Source organism: Silurus aristotelis (assembly GCF_946808225.1).
Source record: "Silurus aristotelis genome assembly, chromosome: 16".
NCBI classification, from domain to species: Eukaryota; Metazoa; Chordata; class Actinopteri; order Siluriformes; family Siluridae; genus Silurus; species Silurus aristotelis.
The window spans coordinates 3,275,162-3,285,261 of NC_139589.1; the positions used below are offsets into that span (position 1 = coordinate 3,275,162).

Genomic DNA, 10,100 nt, shown 5'->3' on the forward strand with positions numbered 1-10,100 from the left:
GCAGACATGAAACTGACAGTTCAGTGGATGGCTGATCCTACTGATAAGAGTCAGTGTGTGAAAAAACCTGAGCTATGAACAGGGTTTGAAAGCTGTAATTTACAGCATTTGTTAGACGCTCGTATCTATTTATACAACTGTTCAAACACGCAGCAGTGGCAGTTCGGTGGTGCTGGGATTTAAACTCATGACCTTCTGATCAGAAGTCCAAGATCATAACCACCGAGCTACAACCTGTATTCGGGCTGAAAGCACTGGCTCGCACGCCGTGTACCTGTTGGAGAGAAATCCATTAAAAATGAAATACATACATATGTGCATTTATGTTCAGTGATGCTCTGTTTATTCAACTTGCTCTTCTTTTCTTCTCTCTCCTCTACACTTTGCTGCATCTTTTCTTCTCACCTCGATAGCAGGCAGAGGCACAACAAGTTGTGGCGTTCCCATTCCGACAGCAACCTCTCCGATCACCACGAGCCCCTGGTCAAAACCCCCGCGGCGCAGTCGCTCGGCCGCTCGAACCCCCGCAACCTGAACAGCACCCAGGCGTCACCATCTCTCCAGGAGCTGCTCCAGACTCTCAGCCCTTCCTTGGGAACTGCAGCAGGGAAAAAAATCAGCGAGCATGAAGCGCCTTTCTCAAACGGGCTCGGAAACTCTGCAGAAAGCCTCGCCTCCGAGGAACCGTCTGTTTTCCTTAAACCCAGAGCAGCGACAGTAGTGCCTGGTACGCGGCCCACTTCGGCGCCCGTGATAGTAGCGGAAACGGTTCCCGTGAGCCGGCCTTATCCTCCTGCTGCTCTTCATCTCCCTGCCTCATCGCCAACACATCAGCCTGACGCAGAGGCCAAAGCACTCAGTCACGAGCAGCCAGAGGCGTCTTCTCCTTCCAGAACCGGGTGCGTTAGGAGCCGAACACCCGAGCCAAGCAGACAAGCTCCCAACTCGGCCTCAGCTGCAGGGCAGCACACACAGGTGCCTGAGCTTAGGCAAAAATTCAGCCAGCAAGTGCCTGACACAGAAGTGGACTGTCCAGGGCAAGGTCACGCCAAGGACGATAATCACCACCAACACCCCAGTGCCACAATACAGGAAGCGGCCGTTTTTGCATCCACTCCGCCAGCTCAGAGCCCTGACCGCATCGATTTCTTCAGTGCCAGAGAGAAATTCCTCGGCCTCTCTCAGGAGGCACAAAGCCGGTGCATTTCTGAGCAGACGCTTCGAGATAAATGTCCGAACCAGGAGTCGAAGCTCGGGATTCCTGAGCACTCCGTTAAAGGGGAGAATGATCAGAAAAAGGTAGGTGCAAAAAAAAAACCCCAAAAAGTTTGATCCGAAGTTGGCTTGTGCGATATTGATTTTTCTTCAATCCTGGTTTTTTGTTTTATTTTGAAGTTTTCCACAGAGGGTCTTCACTAGGGTTTTAACGATACACAAAATTCACAGTTCGGTTAAATTTCGCTACGGTCGGGGGAAGAAATGCAGAACATACAATTGCCTGCCGTTTTTTTTTACGTTTTAACATTCGTAAACGCAACACTACATTTTTCTTTTTTAAAGAAAACGTCTGGTTTCAATCAAAAATAAAATATACAATTCGAATTAATCATAATCAATAATAATTAATAATAAAAATTAATGCAGCACACTTTTTTATTATATTGATTAAATTAAGTAATCGAATAAATAAACAAAATTACATTCACAAAATAAAATAAAATAAATGGAAAGATTAGTTTAAATTTGTTAAACCTCATCTGCGTAATATAATTGCGTACGCGTGTGTGTGTGTGTGTGTGTGTGTGTGTGTGTGTGTGTGGGTTTATTATTTTGTATTTATTTTTACACAGATAATAATAATGCTATTCATAATTGCTCAATAAAAAATCATTGTAGGTTACGCCCCCCAAAAACCCCAATGCTAATCAGTTGATGCTAATGGCCTGGTGCGTATTTTCTTGATTAGCGAACCGCAGCAGATTTAAAATGACGCAGTAAATGACGTCAGGAACGCAGCCGGCGACGTTGCGGCAGGCAAATGGATGCAAAATGAACCGAAGGACCTGATTATCTGTGTTGTTTATTTTTACAAATTTCAAACGAGTTTTTGTTTTTTATGTATTAAATCGAATATCCGATTCTTTGAATCTTTTGTTGATCACTATAATATCGCACAAGCCGCTTGAAAACAGTGGATTTCTCTGCAGTCCAAAAAAAATGCTTAAATCACTGTTATAATTTTTGATTACAGCAACGGAGTAGTGTTGCTGAGAGTAAGTGCGACACTTCTATTAAAACTCACGTGTCTCGACATCCCATACCCCACCGTAACCATGCTTCGAGTTTGAAACTCGTGTCATTGGCTGCCACCCTGTGGTGAAAAGGAATGCTGCATGGGGTTCCCCATTTCCATGATGGTGTTGGTGGTCCGAAATGCTGTCCGTCATTCTTTGGTGTTCTTCACTTAAGGCTTGTTTCCACCAAAACTGCAGAACCTTTTAAGGAACCAAATGGGCTTGGAATTATCATGAAAGAGCACAGGGGTCAGGACCGTTAACGTTAAGTGGGCAACCGACCCAAGATTTGGACTGAAGAAGCTGAAAACTTGTTTTGTCGTGTTTTACAGATGCTTCACTTGGCAGGTCATTTTATATGCTCATTACGTGTACATATCCGAACGGGCAATCATGTATTAGAGGTCGGCCGATAGTGGATTTTATCGATAACTACTTAAATTGTATTTGCCGACAACCGATTGACCAAACAATAGTTTTAAAAATGGATACTGGATTAAAAACAAAACACTCCATGTAAACTAGTACAGAACTTTATTACAAACATAAAAAAGTGCTAAATCATAAATATGTACCAAATTATATAAATATAAATATTTTAATTAATTAATAGAATCGAATAATTAATAAATGATAAATAATAAATATAATATAGCGCTCTCAGTGCAGCACGCCTTTTGACATGTAAATACAACAGCATGTGGTGTCAGCTATTCACCTCTAGAGGCCGCTCTCCTAATGACAGTGGACCAGACGCCGGAAAAACTATTGGTATGCATTTTTGCTGATATCCGATAGTTCCAGCGATCAACTATCGGTGCTGATTAATCGGTCGACCCCTAATAGTTTATGCTTACCATGGTTGTGCTGGTTTGAGTATGTCTGTCTGATGATCTTCTGTGATTTTTACTCCAAAAATCTTTTAGAGTTTACACAGAATGGTACATGAGGTTTTTATTTCAACCAATACACAACATATTCCACCAGATTTTTTTTTTTATTCCACCAGATTATTTTCAATGGACTCTTATCCCTTGTTTGGTTTAAATAAAAAACCTGTATCCACACTGGCCCTTTGTGGAAAATCGTGAACACCACCTCTGCTCTAGAGATTTTTGGAATTAAAATCCCAGAAGGTCATCAGACAGAAATACTCAAACTAGCAATCCATGGGGAGGAGCTCAGTGGTTAAGGCTGTGGGTTTCTAAACAGAAGGTTGGGGGTTTAAGCCTCAGTATCACCAAGCTATCTCCCCTGTGGCCCCTGAGCAAGGCCCCTCAGTGCTCCAGCGGTGCTGTATCATGGCTGACCCTGCACTCTGACCCCAGCTTTCTAACATCACTGTGATATACAAGGAAGTCATTTCACTGTGCTGACAAGTATAAAGCACCTTTCTTTTTTATGTCTCCAACCGGTGTGTGTTCAGAGTACAACTGTCTCTTCAGTCACCAGATCTGAATCCATTGGTGTGTAGTAGAACAGCAGAGAGAGAAAGAGAGAGAGAGAGAAAGAGAGAGAGAGAGAGAGAGAAAAAGAAAGAGAGAGACAGAATGAACGTGCAGCTGGCAAATCTGCAGCGATTATGTCATGCAGTCACGTCAGCATCAAGGAATCCTGTTTACGAAGAACTGGAGATGTTCTAAGAGCAAAGCCTCGCCCGGGATTAGTATGGCGTTCCTAATTAAGTGGCCAGCGCAGGAGGCTTTGGAAACTGATTGCGATTTTTATTCGCCTTTTTAAAGCGGCACGACGGAACCGTGCACGATATACAGTTTCTCACATAATATATCTCAAACAGTTTACAAAGCAATAATTATTTATTATATTTTGACATTATTTTAATAAAAGAGGTTTTATAAAGAGCTTCTTACTCATTTGTAGTTTATAGTGGCTGTGCTGAATCTGATTTTATATCTGTAGATTTTTTTTTTTTTTATTCTATATTTTCTTCTGGACGATTTGAGTTGAGCATTTGAGCACTTTTACTATCAGGTATACTTTGGTAACCACAAGAACTGAAGTGCCCACCCCCTGGTTCTGTCTCTTAGGGGGAGAGCTTAAACAAAACATCATTTATTTAGAATATTTTGTCTTATTAATGCATTATTTTAGTGACAGATTCACTGTAAAATAAGTGAGAATGAGCAGAGTGGACTGGCCGTAGCTCAGTTGAAATATTTTCATTTAAAAATGTCAAAAATGGACCGCTATAATTTCAGTCAACTCAAAAACAAGCACCTCAAATTCAGCTGCAAATGTACTATTTGGCTGGAAGGTGGGCAGGTTGTAGCTTAGTGGTTAAGGCATTGGATTTGAAGGTTATAAGTTCAAATCCCAGCCACACCAAGCTGCCATTCATGGGACCCGTCTGCAAGTGTAAAATTGTGCATGTTGCATGTATGTGACCTGTAAGTAAGGAGGTAGTGGTCAAAAGATTGCATAGACGGAGCTGAAGTCGAATCAGTAATGTATCTTCACGAATTAAATTTGTCCTTTATAGTGCTCCTACGTACTACACAACTTCGCTTCTACACAATTTCAGCCATTGTGTTGCTGATGGGCGGCAGTTTTAGTACTCACTTGTTCTTATAGTTTTTTTGTTCTTCACTTTTCTCAATCGAACATTGTGCTGAAAAAGGTTCCTGGAAGTAGTTTTAGAAACTTTTCAACCTGAGTTCCTGAAAAGGTTTCTGTGGTGGAAATCTGCCTGTAAAACCATGTCTGTCCCAAGCCTTACCGATTTGTATTCTCTTTTTCAGGAGAACTGCAGTGTTTCGGTTTATAACACAGTCTCAGAACTGGAGTCCGCGAGGCCCAGCGTAACTTCTCCCCCTCCCCCTGCCAGCCAACCTGATTCCAGTAGCTTAAAGGAGGAGGAGGAGCTAGTCAAAAACTCACCGGAAGTGGAGAAGGCGGAGCTCCACGAGACGCTCCAAAGTGACTGGTCAAAGGGTACAGTGCGGCGAGCCACCAGGCAGCTAGAACAGAAGATGAAGCAAGACGTTTCATCGTCAACGCTGCTACAGAGTGCTCTCGGCTGTCCTTTTGATCATCCCGTGCTCAGCACCAGCAGCAGAGACAGAACCGAGAACACTTCATCTGATTTAGACCTCTTCCTTGATTTGAGCACTGTGCCAGCCCACCACCATCAGCCTGATGAAACAGCAGCGATAAAGGAGCAGATGGAGGAGCTTTCACCTGTAGAGGAAGGGATGGGGAAAGGGTATAAAATAAGACTCAGGGAAGAAGAGCTTGAACACACTGGATTCCTCGAGACGAACGCGAGCCTCTCAGACTTGAAGCAAAGCCATTCCAGGTGTTCTTCAGAAGCGCTTTTTCAGCTCGAGGGTGTCACAGAGAAAGAGACAAGCACTGACTGGCTTTCTCAAGACCACCTGAGAGAGACGTGCGAGACTTTGAGGCAGCTCGGCGCGTTTCTCCACCAGCTGCGTGGCGGATCAGACAGGAGGCTCAGCCAGCCGTGGAATGGGAACCAACCGAAAAGAGAGTGGAGCATTCAAGATCGAGCCAGAGAGGTCGAGGCGAGAATGCGTCAAGCTGGCCTGACCCCTCCCTCACTGATCAAGAGATCAGCCTCACTGGCTAAGCTCGGCTCCCTCGACCTGTTGGCTGACGATCTGAGCGAACTGGAGCGTAGTCCCGCGCCGTCCCCCTCGTCACAACCGTCGTCTCCGCGCCCTGCAAAGCCACGCCCTCACTCTTTTACCGACGATACCTCAAAAAAGAAGCGGGTTCTACCCAGGCATACACCCTCCCTCCCTCCGACTTGCACAATTCGCCTCCCTTCTACTGGATCGCAAAACTGCCAGGCCGCACGAGTTCAGCACAAGGTCTCCCCGCCACTGGCAGACTCACCGTCATCCAGCGAGTGCTGTAGGCGAGGAAAGGTCCCCGATCCAGCGTCCACTCCGGTGCCAGCGCCTGCCTTAATCTCCGTGGCGACTCGGCAGCAGTATGGAAGGACTCACCCCTTGAGGAGGCTTAAAAAACGAACCTCGAACTCCTATTATCACACCATGTGACCCAGGCTGTTGTTTTTAATTGTGTTTGTGCTGCGTGCATGGTATTGTGTTGTTGTTTTTTTCACATACCTCAGTGGGCCTTAAAAATTGAAATAAAACTGCCGGTTGGCTTTCGGAGGCTGATCATCAGATACACAATTAGAGGTCGACCGATTGTGGATTTTACTGATGCTAGGATCAAAGCTGTGCACCTTTTTGCCGATAATCGATAAATCAAGTGATAGTTTTTAAAATAGAAACTAGAAAAATTTATAAAAAAAACAATACTAAATCATGAAAATGTGCTTAACGGAATAAATATTAATATATACATAATATATATATATATATATATATATATATATATATATATATATATATATATATATATATATATATATATATATATATAACTATATAATTCATAAATGATTGCGCTCTTCATGCAGCGCGCAGTCTTGCGTGCAAAAAACGAACAGCACTTGCCTTCTCGCCACCAGAGGCCGCTCTCGTAATGACAGCAGACCGGAAGCCGGAAAAACTATCGGTATGGATTACAGATTAGTATTGACTATCTGTGCCGATTATTTGGCAAAACCCGATTTATCGGTCGACCTCTATATAAAATGGAGCACGAAGTTAGAGATGAGGGAAGTTAATAGTTAATAGTGCGATGGGGCTGATGGGGGGCAGGTTTAATCTCAGACCCTCAGAAAACCCTTCGAAAGGTTCCACACTTTGCACAATATCGGGCAAATGGTTTAATACAAACAAGTGTAGAGGTTCCTCTCAGCCTGCAGCATCTCACTGCTGAATGCTAATGCTCTGACCTGGATTTCTTTCTCTTTTGGAGATTTATTCTGTGTGTGTGTGCGGACGAGATAAAGAATCTTGGACAAAAATGTTCAAATCCATTCAGCTATGTACGTGGTGCAAAATCGTTCTGGAAGTCTGATTAGTGTGCATGTTATGCTCAATTAAGAACGGGATAATATGTATGCTAGGTAGAACGTAGATCTCCGGGGCTTAGTGGATGTATGTATAGATTCCTTTTTAATGAATGTGTGTGTATGACTGTCTATGTAAATGTGTGTGTGCACCTTTTTATTTTTTCTCAAATTCAATTCGAAAAGTGCAGTTTCTCTTTTTTTTTGTTCAGTAATATATAAACAATTGTGAGGGAGTTTTTCATATGCACTTTATCTTTTTTATTACGTTTCCCATTTTTTTAAGAATCTGTGGTTTGTAATCTGGACGCATGCTGGCTGCGTGTGTGTGTATGTGTGTGTGTGTGTGTGTGTGTGTGTGTGTGTGTGTGTGTGTGTGTGTAGGATGCAATGTGCAATTTAGTCTGTTTTATTTCTGTTTCTTGTGAAACTGGATTTTCTTTTTACTCTGCTTAAACTGTGACAATTAAAGAGAAAATCAATCACAAATCTTTCTGTCCCATAAGAAGTTGACTTCAAATCATTAGGAATTTTTGAAAGGTTTGAATATATGGTGGGAAAAGTATAGTGGCATTTTACCGCTTTTAAGAGACACGTGCATGTTTGTTTTGTTTCTATGAAAATTGAATATATAAATGTTCAGATTTTTAAATCCTCTATTACCATGAGGAACAGCTTTACACACCCTCTGCATCCTGACAGTTCTGTTCTCCAAACGTTCAGCTGAAATTCTCTTGTTAAACTTGCCAAAGATGTTCTTCACTAGTTCGAGATTTCTTTAGGATCCAGTTCCTCCCAGAGCAGTTCAATAAGATTTAGGTGCGGTGACATTTCCAGACGGAAATACGTGGTGTTGAAGTATGGAATGGTTGCCATGTTGTTTCAGGATTCCTTCCCTGCTCCAAAACAACCCCAAATCATAAGCTTCCATCTCCATGTTTGACTGTGGGGGTGAGGCAGTCTGCTGTTCCGTTGGTTCAGTATTCCTTTGACCTTTTAATCAACATGTATATAATAAGTTCTCCAAATATAATCAGAAACTTGTGAAGTAGAATGTAACAGAGTTACATGGATTTCATCCAAAACCTACTCCTATTGCCTAAGATGACATTCTGATAAAGATAGATGCCGTTTCATTACCCTAGTTTGTTGCATGGAATAAAAAAAAAAAAAATATAGAATAAAAAAACATAGAAAAGCAGATGATTTCAAACTTTTGTTTATTTTGTAGGTTTTTGGTATCGTAAAATGTACACATTATAACAGTAAACACTGGAAACAATGCTCAAGTTTACAAATGATTAAAAACTGTTTCTTGTTGTCATGACCAAAAACAAAATGCAACAAAAAAAAAAGATTATTTACTTTCAGTAGTCACTTATTCAACCCACAGACACAGACTTTCATCTTAAACTACTGGTGGGGGAACAAAATATCCGATATGCAAATCCTGAAAATGCCCCGTTTATTAACCTGATCAATAACACATATGTAATTACTCATATATTTGGGAATAGGACCAAAAGCAACATAATTTGTGGTGACATGTCGTCACGTTCAGTGAACTTCTCAACATCTTCAGCTCTGCTACCTCCTCCACCTCCTGTCTTTTACTCAATGCCACTGTCTCTAAACCATACAACATCTCACGTCTCACCACTGTCCTATAAACTTTCCCTTTCACTCTCACAGATACTCTTCTATCACAAATCACTCCTGCTATCACTCTTCTCCACCCACTCCACCCTGCCTGCACTCTTTTCTTCACTTCTCTAACACACTCTCCATTACTCTGCACTGTTGACCCCAGGTACCTGAACTCCTCCACCTTCACCACCTCTTCTCCCTGCAACCGAACCCCTTCACTGCCCTCCCTCTCATTCACACACACATGTACTCTGTCTTACTCCTACTGACTTTTATTCCCCTTCTCTCCAACGTGTACCTCCAGCTCTCCAGGCTTTTCTCCACTTGTGCCATACTCTCAAAACAAATCACAATATCATCTGCAAACATCATAGTCCAGGGAGACTCCTGTCTGACCTCGTCTGTCAACCTGTCCATAACCACTGCAAACAGGAAAGGGCTCAGAGCCGATCTTTGATGCAATCCAAACTCCACCTTGAACCAGTCTGTTGTTCCTACTGTACACTTCACTGCTGCCACACTGTCCTCATACATGTCCTGCACCACCCTCACATACTTCTCTGACACACCTGACTTCCTCATACAGTACCACAACTCCTCTCTCGGCACACAATGCAACTCCTTCTGACCTTCTCTATTCTTCTCCATCAACATTCTCAAAGCAAATAATTCTGTGGCGCTCTTCCTCAGCATGAAACCATACTGCTGCTCAAAGATGGTCACCTCTTCTCTCAGCCTGGCTTCCACTACTCATTCCCATAACTTCATGATGTGACCGATCAACTTTATTCAACTGTAGTTACTGCAGGTCTGCACCACCCGCATGCGTCATTTCTAGCACAAGCATCAATACTAATCTTATAAAATGACCCCAGGTTTTCCGTGCATTATGGTTTTCCTGTGGATTTGAAATGAAGGCAAATGTTTTTGTGCAGGAAAGAAAACGCCTCTGTTTATCGTGGTTTTTCGTTTATCATGGATGGTTTCAGAAACGTTGATGAATGGGGGATTACTGTAGATATATTTATATAATTGGAGTAAAAGACAGGAGGTGGAGCTGGAGGTAGCAGAGCTGAAGATGTTGAGGTTTTCGTTGGGAGTGACGACGAGGGACAGGATTAGAAATGAGTTTATTAGAGGGACGTCGCATGTAGGACGTTTTGAAGACGAAGTGAGGGAGGTGAGATAGA

At 42.5% G+C, this 10,100-nt stretch overlaps 1 protein-coding gene and 1 long non-coding RNA gene across 3 annotated transcripts in view; both read left to right on the forward strand.

The window, feature by feature from the left end:
* ssh2b (slingshot protein phosphatase 2b) overlaps nucleotides 1-6,644 on the forward strand; it is a 32,772-nt gene extending 26,128 nt beyond the window's left edge. For both annotated transcript variants that reach the window (XM_083564518.1, XM_083564519.1), the window contains 2 exons: nucleotides 414-1,299; nucleotides 5,054-6,644. In XM_083564518.1, coding sequence (XP_083420644.1) covers nucleotides 414-1,299; nucleotides 5,054-6,337 — 2,170 coding nt within the window. In that variant the 3' untranslated portion in view covers nucleotides 6,338-6,644. The remainder of the gene's footprint in view (nucleotides 1-413; nucleotides 1,300-5,053) is intronic.
* A 51-nt stretch (nucleotides 6,645-6,695) lies between these two features.
* Nucleotides 6,696-7,752, forward strand: LOC310739065. Its single transcript, XR_014537229.1, has 2 exons — nucleotides 6,696-7,615; nucleotides 7,648-7,752. It is a non-coding gene; the product is annotated as an uncharacterized lncRNA (long non-coding RNA).
* The last annotated feature ends 2,348 nt before the right edge of the window (nucleotides 7,753-10,100 follow it).